General features: G+C 45.9%; 1 protein-coding gene across 3 annotated transcripts in view; it reads right to left on the bottom strand.

The window, feature by feature from the left end:
- kcnc1b (potassium voltage-gated channel, Shaw-related subfamily, member 1b) overlaps window positions 1-26,879 on the bottom strand; it is a 75,692-nt gene that overhangs the window by 25,364 nt on the left and 23,449 nt on the right. For 2 of the 3 annotated variants that reach the window (XM_052480968.1, XM_052480967.1), the window contains exon 2: window positions 21,661-22,645. In XM_052480968.1, coding sequence (XP_052336928.1) covers window positions 21,661-22,645 — 985 coding nt within the window. The remainder of the gene's footprint in view (window positions 1-21,660; window positions 22,646-26,879) is intronic. The other variant, XM_052480969.1, reaches the window with a different exon arrangement.

Raw genomic sequence — 26,879 nt, 5'->3', positions numbered from 1 at the left:
TCTCCAGGAACAGGGTTGGAGTTAAACCTATAGGTGGGTAGCTCTCCAGGATCAGGGTCGGAGTTAAAACCTACAGGAGGGTAGCTCTCCAGGAACAGGGTTGGAGTTAAAACCTATAGGAGGGTAGCTCTCCAGGATCAGGGTTGGAGTTAAAACCTATAGGAGGGTAGCTCTCCAGGAACAGGGTTGGAGTTATAACCTATAGGAGGGTAGCTCTCCAGGATCAGGGTTGGAGTTAAACCTATAGGAGGGTAGCTCTCCAGGATCAGGGTTGGAGTTAAACCTATAGGAGGGTAGCTCTCCAGGATCAGGGTTGGAGTTAAACCTACAGGGGGGTAGCTCTCCAGGAACAGGGTTGGGTAGCCCTGCTCTCTCACACCTTTGTAATAGCACTGCAATATCTACAGTAACAACATTGTTGTTATTGATTCCAAATTATTACATGGTAACAATTATTAACTTTGTACCGGAACTTTAGTTTACAGAATCCCTTACATACCTTTAAATGAACTTAACCAGGTAAGTTGACCGAGAACACATTCTCGCTTACAGCAACGACCTGGTGTATAGTTAGAGTGGAGGGAATGGGGGATGAATGAGCCAACTGTAAGGGGGGGAGGGTGATTAGGTGACCATGATGGTATGAAGGCCAAGTTGGGAATTTAGCCAGGACACCAGGGTTAACACTCCTACTCTTACAATAAGTGCCATGGGATCTTTAATGACCACAGAGATTCAGGACACCTGTTTAACGTCCCATCCAAAAGACATCACCCTACACAGGGAAATATCCCCAATCACTGCCCTGGGGCATTGGGATATTTCTTTAGACCAGAGAAAAGGGTGCCTCCTACTGGCCCTCCAACACCACTTCCAACACCATCTGGTCTCCCATCCTGGGACCAACTAGGACCAACCCTGCTTAGCTTTAGAAGCAAGCCAGCAGTGGGATGCAGGGTGGCATGCTGCTGATCAAATTACCTTGATATAAGGCTTAATTATCATCACCATCCTCATCATCACACGTGACAGATCTATAGAGGTGTGTGACACTGATGCAGACGCCAGACAGGATGTGTGAGTTCTAGGAAGGGTGTGAGTCCTAGGAAGGGTGTGAGTTCTGGGAAGGGTGTGAGTTCTAGGAAGGGTGTGAGTTCAAGGAAGGGTGTGAGTTCAAGGAAGGGTGTGAGTTCTAGGAAGGGTGTGAGTTCTAGGAAGGGTGTGAGTTCTGGGAAGGGTGTGAGTTCTAGGAAGGGTGTGAGTTCTAGGAAGGGTGTGAGTTCTGGGAAGGGTGTGAGTTCTGGGAATGGTGTGAGTTCTAGGAAGGGTGTGAGTTCTAGGAAGGGTGTGAGTTCTAGGAAGGGTGTGAGTTCAAGGAAGGGTGTGAGTTCTAGGAAGGGTGTGAGTTCTAGGAAGGGTGTGAGTTCTGGGAAGGGTGTGAGTTCTAGGAAGGGTGTGAGTTCTAGGAAGGGTGTGAGTTCTGGGAAGGGTGTGAGTTCTAGGAAGGGTGTGAGTTCTAGGAAGGGTGTGAGTTCTGGGAAGGGTGTGAGTTCTGGGAAGGGTGTGAGTTCTAGGAAGGGTGAGTTCTAGGAAAGGTGTGAGTTCTGGGAAGGGTGTGAGTTCTTGGAAGGGTGTGAGTTCTGGGAAGGGTGTGAGTTATGGGATGGGTGTGAGTTCTAGGAAGGGTGTGAGTTCTGGGAAGGGTGTGAGTACCTAGGAAGGGTGTGAGTTCTGGGAAGGGTGTGAGTTCTGGGAAGGGTGTGAGTTCTGGGAAGGGTGTGAGTTCTGGGAAGGGTGTGAGTTCTAGGAAAGGGTGTGAGTGGGTGTGAGTTCTGGGAAGGGTGTGAGTTCTGGGAAGGGTGTGAGTTCTGGAGAAGGGTGTGAGTTCTGGGAAGGGTGTGAGTTCTGGGAAGGGTGTGAGTTCTAGGAAGGGTGTGAGTTCTGGGAAGGGTGTGAGTTCTGGGAAGGGTGTGAGTTCTGGGAAGGGTGTGAGTTCTAGGAAGGGTGTGAGTTCTAGGAAGGGTGTGAGTTCTAGGAAGGGTGTGAGTTCTAGGAAGGGTGTGAGTTCTAGGAAGGGTGTGAGTTCTGGGAAGGGTGTGAGTTCTGGGAAGGGTGTGAGTTCTGGGAAGGGTGTGAGTTCTAGGAAGGGTGTGAGTTCTAGGAAGGGTGTGAGTTCTAGGAAGGGTGTGAGTTCTAGGAAGGGTGTGAGTTCTAGGAAGGGTGTGAGTTCTAGGAAGGTGTGAGTTCTAGGAAGGGTGTGAGTTCTAGGAAGGGTGTGAGTTCTAGGAAGGGTGTGAGTTCTGGGAAGGGTGTGAGTTCTAGGAAGGGTGTGAGTTCTGGGAAGGGTGTGAGTTCTGGGAAGGGTGTGAGTTCTAGGAAGGGTGTGAGTTCTAGGAAGGGTGTGAGTTCTGGGAAGGGTGTGAGTTCTAGGAAGGGTGTGAGTTCTAGGAAGGGTGTGAGTTCTAGGAAGGGTGTGAGTTCTAGGAAGGGTGTGAGTTCTAGGAAGGGTGTGAGTTCTAGGAAGGGTGTGAGTTCTGGGAAGGGTGTGAGTTCTAGGAAGGGAAGGGTGTGAGTTCTAGGAAGGGTGTGAGTTCTGGGAAGGGTGTGAGTTCTGGGAAGGGTGTGAGTTCTAGGAAAGGTGTGAGTTCTAGGAAGGGTGTGAGCTCTAGGAAGGTGTGAGTTCTGAGAAGGGTGTGAGTTCTGGGAAGGTGTGAGTTCTAGGAAGGGTGAGTTCGGAAGGGTGTGAGTTATGGGATGGGTGTGAGTTCTAGGAAGGGTGTGAGTTCTGGGAAGGGTGTGAGTTCTGGGAAGGGTGTGAGTTCTAGGAAGGGTGTGAGTTCTGGGAAGGGTGTGAGTTCTGGGAAGGGTGTGAGTTCTGGGAAGGGTGTGAGTTCTAGGAAGGGTGTGAGTTCTAGGAAGGGTGTGAGTTCTAGGAAGGGTGTGAGTTCTAGGAAGGTTGTGAGTTCTGGGAAGGGTGTGAGTTCTGGGAAGGGTGTGAGTTCTGGGAAGGGTGTGAGTTCTGGGAAGGGTGTGAGTTCTGGGAAGGTGTGAGTTCTGGGAAGGGTGTGAGTTCTAGGAAGGGTGTGAGTTCTAGGAAGGGTGTGAGTTCTAGGGGGTGTGAGTTCTGGGAAGGGTGTGAGTTCTAGGAAGGGTGTGAGTTCTAGGAAGGGTGTGAGTTATGGAAGGGGGTGTGAGTACCTAGGAAGGGTGTGAGTTCTGGGAAGGGTGTGAGTACCTAGGAAGGGTGTGAGTTCTGGGAAGGGTGTGAGTTCTAGGAAGGGTGTGAGTTCTGGGAAGGAGGGTGTGAGTTCTGGGAAGGGTGTGAGTTCTGGGAAGGGTGTGAGTTCTGGGAAGGGTGTGAGTTCTAGGAAGGGTGTGAGTTCTAGGAAGGGTGTGAGTTCTAGGAAGGGTGTGAGTTCTAGGAAGGGTGTGAGTTCTAGGAAGGGTGTGAGTTCTGGAAAGGGTGTGAGTTCTGGAAAGGGTGTGAGTTCTGGAAAGGGTGTGAGTTCTGGGAAGGGTGTGAGTTCTAGGAAGGGTGTGAGTTCTAGGAAGGCGGCACTGAGTCGTGGGCTACGTCCTAAATGATACCATATTCCATACATAGTGCAATGATTCTGACCAGGGCCCACTGGACTATAGGGAACAGGGTACCATTAGGGCCGTGGTATTGCGAACTGGTGCATTACTCATGGTCATACTCCATATCTCCCTCTTTACTCCCTTTCTCAGAGTCTCAATCTGTAAGTCATACAGCTTATTGATCCTTGAATGAGAGATTAATTTGTTTAAATCGGATGTGGCTGAGTCATCTGATTGAGACAGGAGAGGGAGGGCGTTTACAGACAAACAGTGAGACAGCAGAACGATGATGGGAAGTTGCAGGACAGTTGAGAACAGAGAACAGATAAGAGAGGAAGAGGACAGAGAAGAGAGAAGAGAGGAAGAAAACAGAGAAGAGGGGAAGAGAACAGAGAACAGAGGAAGAGGACAGAGAAGAGAGGAAGAGAACAGAGAAGAGAGGAAAAGAACAGAGAACAGAGAAGAGAGGAAGAGGACAGAGAAGAGAGGAAGAGGACAGAGGAGAGAGGAAGAGGACAGAGAAGAGAGGAAGAGAACAGAGAAGAGAGGAAGAGAACAGAGAAGAGAGGAAGAGAACAGAGAACAGATAAGAGAGGAAGAGAACAGAGAAGAGAGCAAGAGTACATAGAAGAGAGGAAGAGGACAGAGAAGAGAGGAAGAGTACAGAGAAGAGAGGAAGAGGACAGAGAAGCGAAGAAGAGGACAGAGAAGAGAGGAAGAGGACAGAGAAGAGAGAAGAGAGAAGACTGTCCCCCTTTAGTTTACAGGTTAGAAAGACATCTATCATGGTGGTCTATAAGACAGACTGTCAGCCTATAGACCGCTGTCATGGTGGTCTATAAGACAGACTGTCGGCCTATAGATTTCTATCATGGTGGTCTATAATACAGACTGTCGGCCTATAGACATCTATCATGGTGGTCTATAAGACAGACTGTCGGCCTATAGACCTCTGTCATGGTGGTCTATAAGGCAGACTGTCGGCCTATAGACATCTATCATGGTGGTCTATAATACAGACTGTCGGCCTATAGACATCTATCATGGTGGTCTATAAGACAGACTGTCAGCCTATAGACCGCTGTCATGGTGGTCTATAAGACAGACTGTCGGCCTATAGACTTCTGTCATGGTGGTCTATAAGACAGACTGTCGGCCTATAGACTTCTATCATGGTGGTCTAAGATACAGACTGTCAGCCTATAGAAATCTATCATGGTGGTCTATAAAACAGACTGTCAGCCTATAGACATCTAACATGGTGGTCTATAATACAGACTGTCGGCCTATAGACTTCTATCATGGTGGTCTATAAGACAGACTGTCGGCCTCCAGTATAGACATCTATCATGGTGGTCTATAATACAGACTGTCAGCCTATAGACTTCTATCATGGTGGTCTATAAGACAGACTGTCGGCCTCCAGTATAGACATCTATCATAGTGGTCTATAATACAGACTGTCGGCCTATAGACTTCTATCATGGTGGTCTATAAGACAGACTGTCGGCCTCCAGTATAGACATCTATCATGGTGGTCTATAATACAAACTGTCGGCCTATAGACTTCTATCATGGTGGTCTATAATACAGACTGTCGGCCTATAGACCTCTATCATGGGGGTCTATAATACAGACTGTCGGCCTCCAGTATAGACATCTATCATGGTGGTCTATAATACAGACTGTCAGTCTATAGACATCTATCATGGTGGTCTATAATACAGACTGTCAGTCTATAGACTTCTATCATGGTGGTCTATAATACAGACTGTCGGCCTATCCACATCTATAATGGTGGTCTATAATACAGACTGTCAGCCTATAGACATCTATCATGGTGGTCTATAATACAGACTGTCGGCCTCCAGTATAGACATCTATCATGGTGGTCTATAAGACAGACTGTCAGCCTCCAGTATAGACATCTATCATGGTGGTCTATAAGACAGACTGTCGGCCTATAGACCTCTGTCATGGTGGTCTATAAGACAGACTGTCGGCCTATAGACTTCTATCATGGTGGTCTATAAGACAGACTGTCGGCCTATAGACTTCTATCATGGTGGTCTATAAGACAGACTGTCAGCCTATAGACCTCTGTCATGGTGGTCTATAAGACAGACTGTCGGCCTATAGACTTCTATCATGGTGGTCTATAAGACAGACTGTCAGCCTATAGAATTCTATCATGGTTGTCTAAGATACAGACTGTCAGCCTATAGACATCTATCATGGTGGTCTATAAGACAGACTGTCGGCCTATAGACTTATATGGTGGTCTATAATACAGACTGTCGGCCTATAGACTTCTACCATGGTGGTCTATAATACAGACTGTCGGCCTATAGACATCTATCATGGTGGTCTATAACACAGACTGTCGGCCTATAGACATCTATAATTGTGGTCTATAATACAGACTGTCGGCCTCCAGTATAGACATCTATCATGGTGGTCTATAACACAGACTGTCGGCCTATAGACATCTATCATGGTGGTCTATAAGACAGACTGTCGGCCTATAGACATCTATCATGGTGGTCTATAATACAGACTGTCGGCCTATAGACTTCTATCATGGTGGTCTATAATACAGACTGTCGGCCTATAGACTTCCTCTATCATGGGGGTCTATAATACAGACTGTCGGCCTCCAGTATAGACATCTATCATGGTGGTCTATAATACAGACTGTCAGTCTATAGACATCTATCATGGTGGTCTATAGATACAGACTGTCAGTCTATAGACTTCTATCATGGTGGTCTATAATACAGACTGTCGGCCTATAGACATCTATAATGGTGGTCTATAATACAGACTGTCGGCCTATAGACATCTATCATGGTGGTCTATAATACAGACTGTCGGCCTCCAGTATAGACATCTATCATGGTGGTATAGACATAGACATCTATCATGGTGGTCTATAAGACAGACTGTCAGCCTATAGACATCTATCATGGTGGTCTATAAGACAGACTGTCGGCCTATAGACATCTATCATGGTGGTCTATAATACAGACTGTCGGCCTATAGACATCTATCATGGTGGTCTATAAGACAGACTGTCAGCCTATAGACATCTATCATGGTGGTCTATAAGACAGACTGTCAGCCTATAGACATCTGTCATGGTGGTCTATAAGACAGACTGTCGGCCTATAGACTTCTATCATGGTGGTCTATAAGACAGACTGTCAGCCTATAGAATTCTATCATGGTGGTCTATAGATACAGACTGTCAGCCTATAGACATCTATCATGGTGGTCTATAAGACAGACTGTCGGCCTATAGACATCTTATATGGTGGTCTATAATACAGACTGTCGGCCTATAGACTTCTACCATGGTGGTCTATAATACAGACTGTCGGCCTATAGACATCTATCATGGTGGTCTATAACACAGACTGTCGGCCTATAGACATCTATAATTGTGGTCTATAATACAGACTGTCGGACTCCTATAGACATCTATCATGGTGGTCTATAATACAGACTGTCGGCCTATAGACATCTATCATGGTGGTCTATAAGACAGACTGTCGGCCTATAGACATCTATTATGGTGGTCTATATGGTGGTCTATACAGACTGTCGGCCTATAGACTTCTATCATGGTGGTCTATAATACAGACTGTCGGCCTATAGACATCTTTCATGGTGGTCTATAACACAGACTGTCGGCCTCCAATATAGACATCTATCATGGTGGTCTATAATACAGACTGTCGGCCTATAGACATCTATCATGTGGTCTATAATACAGACTGTCGGCCTATAGACATCTATCATGGTGGTCTATAAGACAGACTTTCGGCCTATAGACTTCTATCATGGTGGTCTAAGATACAGACTGTCAGCCTATAGACTTCTATCATGGTGGTCTAAGATACAGACTGTCAGCCTATAGACATCTATCATGGTGGTCTATAAAACAGACTGTCGGCCTAGACTTCTATCATGGTGGTCTATAAGACAGACTGTCGGCCTCCAGTATAGACATCTATCATGGTGGTCTATAATACAGACTGTCGGCCTATAGACTTCTATCATGGTGGTCTATAAGACAGACTGTCGGCCCAGTATAGACATCTATCATGGTGGTCTATAATACAGACTGTCGGCCTATAGACATCTATCATGGTGGTCTATAAGACAGACTGTCGGCCTATAGACTTATATCATGGTGGTCTATAAGACAGACTGTCAGCCTATAGACCTCTGTCATGGTGGTCTATAAGACAGACTGTCGGCCTATAGACGTCTATCATGGTGGTCTATAAGACAGACTGTCAGCCTATAGAATTCTATCATGGTGGTCTAAGATACAGACTGTCAGCCTATAGACATCTATCATGGTGGTCTATAAGACAGACTGTCGGCCTATAGACTTATATCATGGTGGTCTATAATAATACAGACTGTCGGCCTATAGACTTCTACCATGGTGGTCTATAATACAGACTGTCGGCCTATAGACATCTATCATGGTGGTCTATAACACAGACTGTCGGCCTATAGACATCTATCATGGTGGTCTATAATACAGACTGTCGGCCTCCAGTATAGACATCTATCATGGTGGTCTATAACACAGACTGTCGGCCTATAGACATCTATCATGGTGGTCTATAATACAGACTGTCGGCCTCCAGTATAGACATCTATCATGGTGGTCTATAATACAGACTGTCGGCCTATAGACATCTATCATGGTGGTCTATAACACAGACTGTCGGCCTATAGACATCTATCATGGTGGTCTATAATACAGACTGTCGGCCTATAGACATCTATCATGGTGGTCTATAAGACAGACTGTCGGCCTATAGACATCTATCATGGTGGTCTATAGTACAGACTGTCGGCCTATAGACTTCTATCATGGTGGTCTATAATACAGACTGTCGGCCTATAGACATCTTTCATGGTGGTCTATAACACAGACTGTCGGCCTCCTATAGACATCTATCATGGTGGTCTATAATACAGACTGTCAGCCTATAGACATCTATCATGGTGGTCTATAAGACAGACTGTCAGCCTATAGACCTCTATCATGGTGGTCTATAAGACAGAATGTCGGCCTATAGACTTCTATCATGGTGGTCTATAAGACAGACTGTCGGCCTATAGACATCTATCATGGTGGTCTATAGATACAGACTGTCATGGTGGTCTATAAGACAGACTGTCGGCCTATAGACATCTATCATGGTGGTCTATATATCATGGTGGTCTATAATACAGACTGTCGGCCTATAGACATCTATCATGGTGGTCTATAAGACAGACTGTCGGCCTATAGACTTCTATCATGGTGGTCTATAAGACAGACTGTCAGCCTATAGACCTCTGTCATGGTGGTCTATAAGACAGACTGTCGGCCTATAGCTTCTATCATGGTGGTCTATAAGACAGACTGTCAGCCTATAGAATTCTATCATGGTTGTCTAAGATACAGACTGTCAGCCTATAGACATCTATCATGGTGGTCTATAAGACAGACTGTCGGCCTATAGACTATGGTATATGGTGGTCTATAATACAGACTGTCGGCCTATAGACTTCTACCATGGTGGTCTATAATACAGACTGTCGGCCTATAGACATCTATCATGGTGGTCTATAACACAGACTGTCGGCCTATAGACATCTATAATTGTGGTCTATAATACAGACTGTCGGCCTCCAGTATAGACATCTATCATGGTGGTCTATAACACAGACTGTCGGCCTATAGACATCTATCATGGTGGTCTATAATACAGACTGTCGGCCTATAGACATCTATCATGGTGGTCTATAAGACAGACTGTCGGCCTATAGACATCTATCATGGTGGTCTATAATACAGACTGTCGGCCTATAGACATCTATCATGGTGGTCTATAAGACAGACTGTCGGCCTATAGACTTCTATCATGGTGGTCTAAGATACAGACTGTCAGCCTATAGAATTCTATCATGGTGGTCTAAGATACAGACTGTCAGCCTATAGATATCTATCATGGTGGTCTATGAGACAGACTGTCGGCCTATAGACCTCTGTCATGGTGGTCTATAAGACAGACTGTCGGCCTATAGACTTCTATCATGGTGGTCTATAAGACAGACTGTCGGCCTATAGACTTATATCATGGTGGTCTATAATACAGACTGTCGGCCTATAGACTTCTACCATGGTGGTCTATAATACAGACTGTCGGCCTATAGACATCTATCATGGTGGTCTATAACACAGACTGTCGGCCTATAGACATCTATAATTGTGGTCTATAATACAGACTGTCGGCCTCCAGTATAGACATCTATCATGGTGGTCTATAACACAGACTGTCGGCCTATAGACATCTATCATGGTGGTCTATAATACAGACTGTCGGCCTATAGACATCTATCATGGTGGTCTATAAGACAGACTGTCGGCCTATAGACATCTATCATGGTGGTCTATAGTACAGACTGTCGGCCTATAGACTTCTATCATGGTGGTCTATAATACAGACTGTCGGCCTATAGACATCTTTCATGGTGGTCTATAACACAGACTGTCGGCCTCCAATATAGACATCTATCATGGTGGTCTATAATACAGACTGTCGGCCTATAGACATCTATCATGGTGGTCTATAATACAGACTGTCGGCCTATAGACATCTATCATGTGGTCTATAATACAGACTGTCGGCCTATAGACATCTATCATGGTGGTCTATAAGACAGACTGTCGGCCTATAGACTTCTATCATGGTGGTCTAAGATACAGACTGTCAGCCTATAGAATTCTATCATGGTGGTCTAAGATACAGACTGTCAGCCTATAGACATCTATCATGGTGGTCTATAAAACAGACTGTCGGCCTATATACTTCTATCATGGTGGTCTATAAGACAGACTGTCGGCCTCCAGTATAGACATCTATCATGGTGGTCTATAATACAGACTGTCGGCCTATAGACTTCTATCATGGTGGTCTATAAGACAGACTGTCGGCCTCCAGTATAGACATCTATCATGGTGGTCTATAATACAGACTGTCGGCCTATAGACATCTATCATGGTGGTCTATAAGACAGACTGTCGGCCTATAGACTTATATCATGGTGGTCTATAAGACAGACTGTCGGCCTATAGACATCTATCATGGTGGTCTATAATACAGACTGTCGGCCTATAGACGTCTATCATGGTGGTCTATAAGACAGACTGTCAGCCTATAGAATTCTATCATGGTTGTCTAAGATACAGACTGTCAGCCTATAGACATCTATCATGGTGGTCTATAAGACAGACTGTCGGCCTATAGACTTATATCATGGTGGTCTATAATACAGACTGTCGGCCTATAGACTTCTACCATGGTGGTCTATAATACAGACTGTCGGCCTATAGACATCTATCATGGTGGTCTATAACACAGACTGTCGGCCTATAGACATCTATAATTGTGGTCTATAATACAGACTGTCGGCCTCCAGTATAGACATCTATCATGGTGGTCTATAACACAGACTGTCGGCCTATAGACATCTATCATGGTGGTCTATAATACAGACTGTCGGCCTCCAGTAGACATCTATCATGGTGGTCTATAATACAGACTGTCGGCCTATAGACATCTATCATGGTGGTCTATAACACAGACTGTCGGCCTATAGACATCTATAATGGTGGTCTATAATACAGACTGTCGGCCTATAGACATCTATCATGGTGGTCTATAAGACAGACTGTCGGCCTATAGACATCTATCATGGTGGTCTATAGTACAGACTGTCGGCCTATAGACTTCTATCATGGTGGTCTATAATACAGACTGTTGGCCTATAGACATCTTTCATGGTGGTCTATAACACAGACTGTCGGCCTCCAATATAGACATCTATCATGGTGGTCTATAATACAGACTGTCAGCCTATAGACATCTATCATGGTGGTCTATAAGACAGACTGTCAGCCTATAGACATCTCTGTCATGGTGGTCTATAAGACAGAATGTCGGCCTATAGACTTCTATCATGGTGGTCTTTAAGGCAGACTGTCCGCCTATAGACCGCTGTCATGGTGGTCTATAAGACAGACTGTCGGCCTATAGACTTCTGTCATGGTGGTCTATAAGACAGACTGTCGGCCTATAGACATCTATCATGGTGGTCTATAATACAGACTGTCGGCCTATAGACATTTATCATGGTGGTCTATAAGGCAGACTGTCGGCCTATAGACATCTATCATGGTGGTCTATAATACAGACTGTCGGCCTATAGACATCTATCATGGTGGTCTATAAGACAGACTGTCAGCCTATAGACCGCTGTCATGGTGGTCTATAAGACAGACTGTCGGCCTATAGACTTCTGTCATGGTGGTCTATAAGACAGACTGTCGGCCTATAGACTTCTATCATGGTGGTCTAAGATACAGACTGTCAGCCTATAGAATTCTATCATGGTGGTCTAAGATACAGACTGTCAGCCTATAGACATCTATCATGGTGGTCTATAAAACAGACTGTCAGCCTATAGACATCTAACATGGTGGTCTATAATACAGACTGTCGGCCTATAGACTTCTATCATGGTGGTCTATAAGACAGACTGTCGGCCTCCAGTATAGACATCTATCATGGTGGTCTATAATACAGACTGTCAGCCTATAGACTTCTATCATGGTGGTCTATAAGACAGACTGTCGGCCTCCAGTATAGACATCTATCATAGTGGTCTATAATACAGACTGTCGGCCTATAGACTTCTATCATGGTGGTCTATAAGACAGACTGTCGGCCTCCAGTATAGACATCTATCATGGTGGTCTATAATACAGACTGTCGGCCTATAGACTTCTATCATGGTGGTCTATAATACAGACTGTCGGCCTATAGACCTCTATCATGGGGGTCTATAATACAGACTGTCGGCCTCCAGTATAGACATCTATCATGGTGGTCTATAATACAGACTGTCAGTCTATAGACATCTATCATGGTGGTCTATAATACAGACTGTATGTCTATAGACTTCTATCATGGTGGTCTATAATACAGACTGTCGGCTTATCCACATCTATAATGGTGGTCTATAATACAGACTGTCGGCCTATAGACATCTATCATGGTGGTCTATAATACAGACTGTCGGCCTCCAGTATAGACATCTATCATGGTGGTCTATAAGACAGACTGTCAGCCTCCAGTATAGACATCTATCATGGTGGTCTATAAGACAGACTGTCGGCCTATAGACCTCTGTCATGGTGGTCTATAAGACAGACTGTCGGCCTATAGACTTCTATCATGGTGGTCTATAAGACAGACTGTCGGCCTATAGACTTATATCATGGTGGTCTATAATACAGACTGTCGGCCTATAGACTTCTACCATGGTGGTCTATAATACAGACTGTCGGCCTATAGACATCTATCATGGTGGTCTATAACACAGACTGTCGGCCTATAGACTTCTATCATGGTGGTCTATAATACAGACTGTCGGCCTATAGACATCTTTCATGGTGGTCTATAACACAGACTGTCGGCCTCCAATATAGACATCTATCATGGTGGTCTATAATACAGACTGTCGGCCTATAGACATCTATCATGGTGGTCTATAATACAGACTGTCGGCCTATAGACATCTATCATGTGGTCTATAATACAGACTGTCGGCCTATAGACATCTATCATGGTGGTCTATAAGACAGACTGTCGGCCTATAGACTTCTATCATGGTGGTCTAAGATACAGACTGTCAGCCTATAGAATTCTATCATGGTGGTCTAAGATACAGACTGTCAGCCTATAGAATTCTATCATGGTGGTCTAAGATACAGACTGTCAGCCTATAGACATCTATCATGGTAGTCTATAAAACAGACTGTCGGCCTATAGACATCTATCATGGTGGTCTATAATACAGACTGTCGGCCTATAGACATCTATCATGGTGGTCTATAATACAGACTGTCGGCCTATAGACATCTATCATGGTGGTCTATAAGACAGACTGTCGGCCTATAGACATCTATCATGGTGGTCTATAACACAGACTGTCGGCCTATAGACATCTATAATGGTGGTCTATAATACAGACTGTCGGCCTATAGACATCTATCATGGTGGTCTATAATACAGACTGTCGGCCTATAGACATCTATCATGGTGGTCTATAAGACAGACTGTCGGCCTATAGACATCTATCATGGTGGTCTATAGTACAGACTGTCGGCCTATAGACTTCTATCATGGTGGTCTATAATACAGACTGTCGGCCTATAGACATCTTTCATGGTGGTCTATAACACAGACTGTCGGCCTATAGACATCTATCATGGTGGTCTATAACACAGACTGTCGGCCTATAGACATCTATCATGGTGGTCTATAGTACAGACTGTCGGCCTATAGACTTCTATCATGGTGGTCTATAATACAGACTGTCGGCCTATAGACATCTTTCATGGTGGTCTATAATACAGACTGTCGGCCTATAGACATCTATCATGGTGGTCTATAAAACAGACTGTCGGCCTATATACTTCTATCATGGTGGTCTATAAGACAGACTGTCGGCCTCCAGTATAGACATCTATCATGGTGGTCTATAATACAGACTGTCGGCCTATAGACTTCTATCATGGTGGTCTATAAGACATACTGTCGGCCTCCAGTATAGACATCTATCATGGTGGTCTATAATACAGACTGTCGGCCTATAGACATCTATAATTGTGGTCTATAATACAGACTGTCGGCCTCCAGTATAGACATCTATCATGGTGGTCTATAACACAGACTGTCGGCCTATAGACATCTATCATGGTGGTCTATAATACAGACTGTCGGCCTATAGACGTCTATCATGGTGGTCTATAAGACAGACTGTCAGCCTATAGAATTCTATCATGGTTGTCTAAGATACAGACTGTCAGCCTATAGACATCTATCATGGTGGTCTATAAGACAGACTGTCGGCCTATAGACTTATATCATGGTGGTCTATAATACAGACTGTCGGCCTATAGACTTCTACCATGGTGGTCTATAATACAGACTGTCGGCCTATAGACATCTATCATGGTGGTCTATAACACAGACTGTCGGCCTATAGACATCTATAATTGTGGTCTATAATACAGACTGTCGGCCTCCAGTATAGACATCTATCATGGTGGTCTATAACACAGACTGTCGGCCTATAGACATCTATCATGGTGGTCTATAATACAGACTGTCGGTCTCCAGTATAGACATCTATCATGGTGGTCTATAATACAGACTGTCGGCCTATAGACATCTATCATGGTGGTCTATAACACAGACTGTCGGCCTATAGACATCTATAATGGTGGTCTATAATACAGACTGTCGGCCTATAGACATCTTTCATGGTGGTCTATAACACAGACTGTCGGCCTATAGACATCTTTCATGGTGGTCTATAACACAGACTGTCGGCCTCCAATATAGACATCTATCATGGTTGTCTATAATACAGACTGTCGGCCTATAGACATCTATCATGTGGTCTATAATACAGACTGTCGGCCTATAGACATCTATCATGGTGGTCTATGAGACAGACTGTCGGCCTATAGACTTCTATCATGGTGGTCTAAGATACAGACTGTCAGCCTATAGAATTCTATCATGGTGGTCTAAGATACAGACTGTCAGCATATAGAATTCTATCATGGTGGTCTAAGATACAGACTGTCAGCCTATAGACATCTATCATGGTGGTCTATAATACAGACTGTCGGCCTATAGACATCTATCATGGTGGTCTATAATACAGACTGTCGGCCTATAGACTTCTATCATGGTGGTCTATAAGACAGACTGTCGGCCTCCAGTATAGACATCTATCATGGTGGTCTATAATACAGACTGTCGGCCTATAGACTTCTATCATGGTGGTCTATAATACAGACTGTCGGCCTATAGACCTCTATCATGGTGGTCTATAATACAGACTGTCGGCCTCCAGTATAGACATCTATCATGGTGGTCTATAATACAGACTGTCAGTCTATAGACATCTATCATGGTGGTCTATAATACAGACTGTCAGTCTTTAGACTTCTATCATGGTGGTCTATAATACAGACTGTCGGCCTATAGACATCTATAACGGTGGTCTATAATACAGACTGTCGGCCTATAGACATCTATCATGGTGGTCTATAATACAGACTGTCAGCCTATCCACATCTATAATGGTAGTCTATAATACAGACTGTCGGCCTATAGACTTCTATCATGGTGGTCTATAATACAGACTGTCGGCCTATAGACCTCTATCATGGGGGTCTATAATACAGACTGTCGGCCTCCAGTATAGACATCTATCATGGTGGTCTATAATACAGACTGTCAGTCTATAGACATCTATCATGGTGGTCTATAATACAGACTGTCAGTCTTTAGACTTCTATCATGGTGGTCTATAATACAGACTGTCGGCCTATCCACATCTATAACGGTGGTCTATAATACAGACTGTCGGCCTATAGACATCTATCATGGTGGTCTATAATACAGACTGTCAGCCTATAGACATCTATAATGTGTTGTCTATAATACAGACTGTCGGCCTATAGACATCTATCATGGTGGTCTATAATACAGACTGTCGGCCTATAGACATCTATCATGGTGGTCTATGAGACAGACTGTCGGCCTATAGACTTCTATCATGGTGGTCTAAGATACAGACTGTCAGCCTATAGAATTCTATCATGGTGGTCTAAGATACAGACTGTCAGCATATAGAATTCTATCATGGTGGTCTAAGATACAGACTGTCGGCCTATAGACATCTATCATGGTGGTCTATAAGACAGACTGTCGGCCTCCAGTATAGACATCTATCATGGTGGTCTATAATACAGACTGTCGGCCTATAGACTTCTATCATGGTGGTCTATAAGACAGACTGTCGGCCTCCAGTATAGACATCTATCATGGTGGTCTATAATACAGACTGTCGGCCTATAGACTTCTATCATGGTGGTCTATAATACAGACTGTCGGCCTATAGACCTCTATCATGGGGTCTATAATACAGACTGTCGGCCTCCAGTATAGACATCTATCATGGTGGTCTATAATACAGACTGTCAGTCTATAGACATCTATCATGGTGGTCTATAATACAGACTGTCAGTCTTTAGACTTCTATCATGGTGGTCTATAATACAGACTGTCGGCCTATCCACATCTATCATGGTGGTCTATAATACAGACTGTCGGCCTATAGACATCTATCATGGTGGTCTATAATACAGACTGTCAGCCTATCCACATCTATAATGGTAGTCTATAATACAGACTGTCGGCCTATAGACTTCTATCATGGTGGTCTATAATACAGACTGTCGGCCTATAGACATCTATCATGGGGGTCTATAATACAGACTGTCGGCCTCCAGTATAGACATCTATCATGGTGGTCTATAATACAGACTGTCAGTCTATAGACATCTATCATGGTGGTCTATAATACAGACTGTCAGTCTATAGACTTCTATCATGGTGGTCTATAATACAGACTGTCGGCCTATAGACATCTATAATGGTGGTCTATAATACAGACTGTCGGCCTATAGACATCTATCATGGTGGTCTATAATACAGACTGTCAGCCTATCCACATCTATAATGGTGGTCTATAAGACAGACTGTCGGCCTATAGACATCTATCATGGTGGTCTAAAAGACAGACTGTCAGCCTCCAGTATAGACATCTATCATGGTGGTCTATAAGACAGACTGTCGGCCTATAGACATCTATCATGGTGGTCTATAATACAGACTGTCGGCCTATAGACATCTATCATGGTGGTCTATAAGACAGACTGTCGGCCTATAGACTTCTATCATGGTGGTCTATAAGACAGACTGTCAGCCTATAGACCTCTGTCATGGTGGTCTATAAGACAGACTGTCGGCCTATAGACTTCTATCATGGTGGTCTAAGATACAGACTGTCAGCCTATAGACATCTATCATGGTGGTCTATAAGACAGACTGTCGGCCTATAGACTTATATCATGGTGGTCTATAATACAGACTGTCGGCCTATAGACTTCTATCATGGTGGTCTATAAGACAGACTGTCGGCCTCCAGTATAGACATCTATCATGGTGGTCTATAATACAGACTGTCGGCCTATAGACATCTATCATGGTAGTCTATAAAACAGACTGTCGGCCTATAGACTTATATCATGGTGGTCTATAAGACAGACTGTCAGCCTATAGACCACTGTCATGGTGGTCTATAAGACAGACTGTCGGCCTATAGACATCTATCATGGTGGTCTATAAGACAGACTGTCAGCCTATAGAATTCTATCATGGTTGTCTAAGATACAGACTGTCAGCCTATAGACATCTATCATGGTGGTCTATAAGACAGACTGTCGGCCTATAGACTTATATCATGGTGGTCTATAATACAGACTGTCGGCCTATAGACTTCTACCATGGTGGTCTATAATACAGACTGTCGGCCTATAGACATCTATCATGGTGGTCTATAACACAGACTGTCGGCCTATAGACATCTATAATTGTGGTCTATAATACAGACTGTCGGCCTCCAGTATAGACATCTATCATGGTGGTCTATAACACAGACTGTCGGCCTATAGACATCTATCATGGTGGTCTATAATACAGACTGTCGGCCTCCAGTATAGACATCTATCATGGTGGTCTATAATACAGACTGTCGGCCTATAGACATCTATCATGGTGGTCTATAACACAGACTGTCGGCCTATAGACATCTATAATGGTGGTCTATAATACAGACTGTCGGCCTATAGACATCTATCATGGTGGTCTATAATACAGACTGTCGGCCTATAGACATCTATCATGGTGGTCTATAATACAGACTGTCGGCCTATAGACTTCTATCATGGTGGTCTATAATACAGACTGTCGGCCTATAGACATCTTTCATGGTGGTCTATAACACAGACTGTCGGCCTATAGACATCTATCATGGTGGTCTATAAGACAGACTTTCGGCCTATAGACTTCTATCATGGTGGTCTAAGATACAGACTGTCAGCCTATAGAATTATATCATGGTGGTCTAAGATACAGACTGTCAGCCTATAGAATTCTATCATGGTGGTCTAAGATACAGACTGTCAGCCTATAGACATCTATCATGGTGGTCTATAAAACAGACTGTCGGCCTATATACTTCTATCATGGTGGTCTATAAGACAGACTGTCGGCCTCCAGTATAGACATCTATCATGGTGGTCTATAATACAGACTGTCGGCCTATAGACTTCTATCATGGTGGTCTATAAGACAGACTGTCGGCCTCCAGTATAGACATCTATCATGGTGGTCTATAATACAGACTGTCGGCCTATAGACTTCTATCATGGTGGTCTATAATACAGACTGTCGGCCTATAGACCTCTATCATGGGGGTCTATAATACAGACTGTCGGCCTCCAGTATAGACATCTATCATGGTGGTCTATAATACAGACTGTCAGTCTATAGACATCTATCATGGTGGTCTATAATACAGACTGTCAGTCTATAGACTTCTATCATGGTGGTCTATAATACAGACTGTCGGCCTATCCACATCTATAACGGTGGTCTATAATACAGACTGTCGGCCTATAGACATCTATCATGGTGGTCTATAATACAGACTGTCAGCCTATCCACATCTATAATGGTGGTCTATAATACAGACTGTCGGCCTATAGACATCTATCATGGTGGTCTATAATACAGACTGTCAGCCTATCCACATCTATAATGGTGGTCTATAAGACAGACTGTCGGCCTATAGACATCTATCATGGTGGTCTAAAAGACAGACTGTCAGCCTCCAGTATAGACATCTATCATGGTGGTCTATAAGACAGACTGTCAGCCTATAGAATTCTATCATGGTTGTCTAAGATACAGACTGTCAGCCTATAGACATCTATCATGGTGGTCTATAAGACAGACTGTCGGCCTATAGACATCTATCATGGTGGTCTATAATACAGACTGTCGGCCTATAGACATCTATCATGGTGGTCTATAAGACAGACTGTCGGCCTATAGACTTCTATCATGGTGGTCTATAAGACAGACTGTCAGCCTATAGACATCTATCATGGTGGTCTATAAGACAGACTGTCAGCCTATAGAATTCTATCATGGTTGTCTAAGATACAGACTGTCAGCCTATAGACATCTATCATGGTGGTCTATAAGACAGACTGTCGGCCTATAGACTTATATCATGGTGGTCTATAATACAGACTGTCGGCCTATAGACTTCTACCATGGTGGTCTATAATACAGACTGTCGGCCTATAGACATCTATCATGGTGGTCTATAACACAGACTGTCGGCCTAGACCGTCGGCCTATAGACATCAATAATTGTGGTCTATAATACAGACTGTCGGCCTCCAGTATAGACATCTATCATGGTGGTCTATAACACAGACTGTCGTCCTATAGACATCTATCATGGTGGTCTATAATACAGACTGTCAGTCGATAGACATCTATCATGGTGGTCTATAACACAGACTGTCGGCCTATAGACATCTATAATGGTGGTCTATAATACAGACTGTCGGCCTATAGACATCTATCATGGTGGTCTATAATACAGACTGTCGGCCTATAGACATCTATCATGGTGGTCTATAAGACAGACTGTCGGCCTATAGACATCTATCATGGTGGTCTATAGTACAGACTGTCAGCCTATAGACTTCTATCATGGTGGTCTATAATACAGACGGTTGGCCTCCAGTATAGACATCTATCATGGTGGTCTATAATACAGACTGTCAGTCTATAGACATCTATCATGCTGGTCTATAACACAGACTGTCGGCCTATAGACATCTATCATGGTGGTCTATAATACAGACTGTCAGTCTATAGACTTCTACCATGGTGGTCTATAATACAGACTGTCGGCCTATAGACATCTATCATGGTGGTCTATAGTACAGACTGTCAGCCTATAGACTTCTATCATGGTGGTCTATAATACAGACTGTTGGCCTCCAGTATAGACATCTATCATGGTGGTCTATAATACAGACTGTCAGTCTATAGACATCTATCATGCTGGTCTATAACACAGACTGTCGGCCTATAGACATCTATCATGGTGGTCTATAATACAGACTGTCGGCCTATAGACTTCTACCATGGTGGTCTATCATACAGACTGTCAGTCTATAGACTTCTATCATGGTGGTCTATAATACAGACTGTCGGCCTCCAGTATAGACTTCTATCATGGTGGTCTATAATACAGACTGTCGGCCTCCAGTATAGACATCTATCATGGTGGTCTATAATACAGACTGTCAGTCTATAGACTTCTGTCATGGTTGTCTATAATACAGACTGTCGGCCTCCAGTATAGACATCTATCATGGTGGTCTATAATACAGACTGTCGGCCTATAGACATCTATCATGGTGGTCTATAATACAGACTGTCGGCCTATAGACTTCTATCATGGTGGTCTATAATACAGACTGTCGGCCTATAGACATCTATCATGGTGGTCTATAATACAGACTGTGAGTCTATAGACTTCTATCATGGTGGTCTATAATACAGACTGTCGGCCTCCAGTATAGACATCTATCATGGTGGTCTATAATACAGACAGTCGGCCTATAGACATCTATCATGGTGGCCTATAATACAGACTGTCAGTCTATAGACTTCTGTCATGGTTGTCTATAATACAGACTGTCGGCCTCCAGTATAGACATCTATCATGGTGGTCTATAATACAGACTGTCGGCCTATAGACATCTATCATGGTGGTCTATAATACAGACTGTCGGCCTATAGACATCTATCATGGTGGTCTATAATACAGACTGTCGGCCTATAGACATCTATCATGGTGGTCTATAATACAGACTGTCGGCCTATAGACATCTATCATGGTGGTCTATAATACAGACTGTCGGCCTATAGACATCTATCATGGTGGTCTATAATACAGACTGTCGGCCTATAGACATCTAACATGGTTTCTTACCTGGAAACTGTACTTCAAAGACGTCGTCGTGTGTCAGAGCCATGTTTTGAGCCAGAGCCAAAACGGGGTGGACTAAGTTCGGGCTTTCAGGAAGGAGCGGTGCTTTATGGGGCGTTGGAGGAGAGTTGATGCTGGACTTACAGTAGTTGGGTGATCCTGGTTGGGGTGCTCGCGGGATATGCTTGTTCTTCTTCTTTGGTAGCTTCTGCTTCGCCATGGCCAGGGAGTAATACATTCCAAAGTTGTTGACGATCACGGGGACGGGCATGGCGATGGTCAGTACACCCGACAGGGCGCACAGCGCGCCGACAAGCATCCCCGACCACGTCTGGGGGTACATGTCGCCGTAGCCAAGGGTCGTCATGGTAACGACGGCCCACCAGAATCCGATGGGGATGTTCTTGAAGTGCGTGTGATCGCTGGCGCGCGGGTCGGTCGGGTCCGCTCCCATCCGTTCGGCGTAGTAGATCATCGTGGCGAAGATGAGGACTCCGAGGGCGAGGAAGATAATGAGGAGGAGGAACTCATTGGTGCTAGCCCGTAACGTGTGACCCAGAACCCTCAGGCCCACGAAGTGACGGGTCAGCTTGAAGATACGCAGGATCCTGACGAACCTCACCACCCTCAGGAACCCCAGAACATCCTTAGCCGCTTTAGAAGACAGCCCACTCAGCCCGACCTCCAGGTAGAACGGTAAAATAGCCACAAAGTCGATAACGTTGAGAGCTTTCTTCATGAACTCCATCTTGTCCGGACAGAATATGACTCGCATCATGAACTCAAAGGTAAACCAGACCACGCAGACGCCCTCGATATAGGTGAGATAGACCACCGTCTCCGTCTCCTGGTACACATGCTCCACCGTCACGTTGTCCACCAGCTCCAGCTCGGTGCGGTTCACGATGGGGTTGAAGAACTCGTGGGTCTCCAGGCAGAAGGTGGAGATGGACACGAGGATGAAGAACAGAGAGGCCAGGGCTATCCACTGTGGAGGAGGGAGAAAAGAGAGGAATGGAAAGAGAGAACAAGGGAAAGAGAGATTATTAGTTGAAGGTTGTGACATAAGGACTTCATAATACAATTATAAGCAGTGCAGAGATGTACAGAAGATGGAGATGGACACCAGAGAGAGAGAGGGGAGGAGAGAGAGGGGAGTGGAGGTAAGAGAAAAGGGGAGGAGAGAGGGAAAGGGGAGGAGAGAGAGAAAGGGAGGGGAGGAAAGAGAGAGGGGAGGAGAGACAGGGGAGGGAGGAGAGAGAGGGGAGGAGGTAAGAGAAAAGGGGAGGAGAGAGGGAAAGGGGAGGAGAGAGAAAAGGGAGGGAGGAAAGAGAGAGGGGAGGAGAGACAGGGGAGTGAGGAGAGAGAGGGGAGGGGAGGTAAGAGAAAAGAGGAGGAGAGAGGGAAAGGGGAGGAGAGATAAGAAGGGGAGGAAAGAGAAAAAGGGGAGGGGAGGAAAGAGAGAGGGAAGGAGAGACAGGGGAGGGAGGAGAGAGAGGGGAGTGGAGGTAAGAGAAAAGGGGAGGAGAGAGGGAAAGGGGAGGAGAGAGAAAAGGGAGGGGAGGAAAGAGAGAGGGGAGGAGAGACAGGGGAGGGAGGAGAGAGAGGGGAGGGGAGGTAAGAGAAAAGAGGAGGAGAGAGGGAAAGGGGAGGAGAGAGAAAAGGGAGGGGAGGAAAGAGAGAGGGGAGGAGAGACAGGGGAGTGAGGAGAGAGGGGAGGGGAGGTAAGAGAAAAGAGGAGGAGAGAGGGAAAGGGGAGGAGAGATAAGAAGGGGAGGAAAGAGAAAAGGGGAGGAGAGGAGAGAGAGGGGGAGGAAAGAGAGCCGGGGAGGAAAGAGAGAGAGAAGGGGAGGGGAGGAGAGAGAGAAAGAGGGGAGAGAGGGGAGGGAGGTAAGAGAAAAGAGGAGGAGAGAGGGAAAGGGGAGAGAGAGAAAAGGGAGAGGAGGAAAGAGAGAGGGGAGGAGAGACAGGGGAGGGAGGAGAGAGAGGGGAGGGGAGGTAAGAGAAAAGGGGAGGAGAGAGGGAAAGGGGAGGAGAGAGAAAAGGGAGAGGAGGAATGAGAGAGGGGAGGAGAGACAGGGGAGGGAGGAGAGAGAGGGGAGTGGAGGTAAGAGAAAAGGGGAGGAGAGAGGGAAAGGGGAGGAGAGAGAAAAGGGAGGGGAGGAAAGAGAGAGGGGAGGAGAGACAGGGGAGGGAGGAGAGAGAGGGGAGGGAGGTAAGAGAAAAGAGGAGGAGAGAGGGAAAGGGGAGGAGAGAGAAAAGGGAGGGGAGGAAAGAGAGAGGGGAGGAGAGACAGGGGAGTGAGGAGAGAGAGGGGAGGGGAGGTAAGAGAAAAGAGGAGGAGAGAGGGAAAGGGGAGGAGAGATAAGAAGGGGAGGAAAGAGAAAAAGGGGAGGAGAGGAGAGAGAGGGGGAGGAAAGAGAGCCGGGGAGGAAAGAGAGAGAGAAGGGGAGGGGAGGAGAGAGAGAAAGAGGGGAGAGAGGGGAGGGAGGTAAGAGAAAAGAGGAGGAGAGAGGGAAAGGGGAGGAGAGAGAAAAGGGAGAGGAGGAAAGAGAGAGGGGAGGAGAGACAGGGGAGGGAGGAGAGAGAGGGGAGGGGAGGTAAGAGAAAAGGGGAGGAGAGAGGGAAAGGGGAGGGGAGAGAGAGAAAAGGGAGAGGAGGAATGAGAGAGGGGAGGAGAGACAGGGGAGGGAGGAGAGAGAGGGGAGTGGAGGTAAGAGAAAAGGGGAGAGAGAGAGGGAAAGGGGAGGAGAGAGAAAAGGGAGGGGAGGAAGAGAGAGGGGAGGAGAGACAGGGGAGGGAGGAGAGAGAGGGGAGGGGAGGTAAGAAAAGAGGAGGAGAGAGGGAAAGGGGAGGAGAGAGAGAGACAAGGAGGGAGAGGAGGAAAGAGAGAGGGGAGGAGAGACAGGGGAGGGAGGAGAGACAGGGGAGGAGAGACAGGGGAGGGAGGAGAGAGAGGGGAGGGGAGGTAAGAGAAAAGAGGAGGAGAGAGGGAAAGGGGAGGAGAGATAAGAAGGGGAGGAAAGAGAAATAGGGGAGAAGCGGAGAGAGAGGGGGAGGATAGAGAGCCGGGGAGGAAGGAGAGAGAGAAGGGGAGGGGAGGAGAGAGAGAAAGAGGGGAGAGAGAAAGGGGAGAAGAAAGGGGAACGAGACCTCCACTCTCTCCCTCCCAATTCCTTTTCTATTTCCCTCTCTCTCTCCTCCCCTCCCCTTTCTCTCTCTCGACCCCTCTCTCTACCCCTCTCTCTATCCTACCCTCCCTCCCCTTTCTCCCTCTCTCCTCCCCTCTCTCTCCCTCTCTATTCCTCTCTCCTCTCCATCTCCATCTCTCTCTCCACCCCTATCTCCTCTCCTCCCGTTCTCTCTCTCTACCCCTCTCTCTCTCCAACCCTCTCTTTCCCCTCTCCTCCCCTTTCTGTCTCTCCACCCATCTCTCTCTCCAACCCTCTCTCTCCCCTTTCTCTCTCCTCTCCTCTCTCTGTCCTCCCCTCCCTCTCTTCCTCCTCCCCTCCCTCTCTCCATCTCCTCCCCTTTCTCTCTTCTCCCCTCCCTCTCTCTTCTCCCCTCCCTCCCTCTCTCTCTCTTACTCCCCTCTCCTTTCTCTCTCCTCCCCTCCCTCCCTCTCTCTCTCCTCCCTCTCTCTCTCTCTTCTCCCCTCCCTCCCTCTCTCTCTCTCTTACTCCCCTCTCCTTTCTCTCTCCCCTCCCTCCCTCCCTCCCTCCCTCCCTCCCTCCCTCCCTCCCTCCCTCCCCTTTCTCTCTCCTCCCCTCCCTCTCTCCCTCCCTCTCTCCCTCCTACCCTCTCCTTTCTCTCTCCTCCCCTCCCTCCCTCTCTCTCTCCTCCCTCTCTCTCTCTTCTCCCCTCCCTCCCTCCCTCCCTCCCTCCCTCCCTCCCTCCCTCCCTCCCTCCCTCCTCCTCTCCCCTTTCTCTCTCCTCCCCTCCCTCTCTCCCTCCCTCTCTCTCTCTTACTCCCCTCCCCTCCCTCCCTCCCTCCCTCCCTCCCTCCCTCCCTCCCTCCCTCCCTCCTCCCTCCCCTTTCTCTCTCCTCCCCTCCCTCTCTCCCTCCTCCCCTCCCCTTTCTCTCTCCTCCCCTCCCCTCCCCCTCTCCCTCGTCCCGTCCCCTTTCTCTCTCCTCCCCTCCTTTCTCTCTCCTCCCCGTCTGTCCAGTCCACATCAATGTAACAGGGAGGTTATAACAGTCTGTCCAGTCCACATCAATGTAACAACAGGAAGGTTATAACAGTCTGTCCAGTCCACATCAATGTAACAACAGGAAGGTTATAACAGTCTGTCCAGTCCACATCAATGCAACAGGAAGGTTATAACAGTCTGTCCAGTCCACATCAATGTAACAGGAAGGTTATAACAGTCTGTCCAGTCCACATCAATGTAACAGGGAGGTTATAACAGTCTGTCCAGTCCACATCATTGTAACAGGAAGGTTATAACAGTCTGTCCAGTCCACATCAATGTAACAACAGGAAGGTTATAACAGTCTGTCCAGTCCGCATCAATGTAACAACAGGAAGGTTATAACAGTCTGTCCAGTCCACATCAATGTAACAGGAAGGTTATAACAGTCTGTCCAGTCCACATCAATGTAACAGGGAGGTTATAACAGTCTGTCCAGTCCACATCAATGTAACAGGAAGGTTATAACAGTCTGTCCAGTCCACATCAATGTAACAGGGAGGTTATAACAGTCTGTCCAGTCCGCATCAATGTAACAACAGGGAGGTTATAACAGTCTGTCCAGTCCACATCAATGTAACAGGGAGGTTATAACAGTCTGTCCAGTCTCTCTTGTTACAGAGTCTGCATCCCAAATGGCACCCTATTCCCTATATAGAGGACTACTTTTGACCAGGGCCCTTTTCCCTATATAGAGGGCATTACTTTAGACCAGAGGATGATAGATGTAATCTAATCTCCTCCATTAGGATGATAGATGTAATCTACTCCTCCATTAGGATGATAGATGATAGATGTAATCTGATAGATGTAATCTACACCTCCATTAGGATGATGATGATAGATGTAATCTACTCCTCCATTAGGATGATAGATGTAATCTACACCTCCATTAGGATGATAGATGATAGATGTAATCTACTCCTCCATTAGGATGATAGATGTAATCTACACCTCCATTAGGATGATAGATGATAGATGTAATCTACTCCTCCATTAGGATGATAGATGATAGATGTAATCTACTCCTC

Source organism: Oncorhynchus keta, chromosome 26 (genome assembly GCF_023373465.1).
Source record: "Oncorhynchus keta strain PuntledgeMale-10-30-2019 chromosome 26, Oket_V2, whole genome shotgun sequence".
NCBI lineage: Eukaryota > Metazoa > Chordata > Actinopteri > Salmoniformes > Salmonidae > Oncorhynchus > Oncorhynchus keta.
This window is presented reverse-complemented; position numbering and strand designations above follow the sequence as displayed.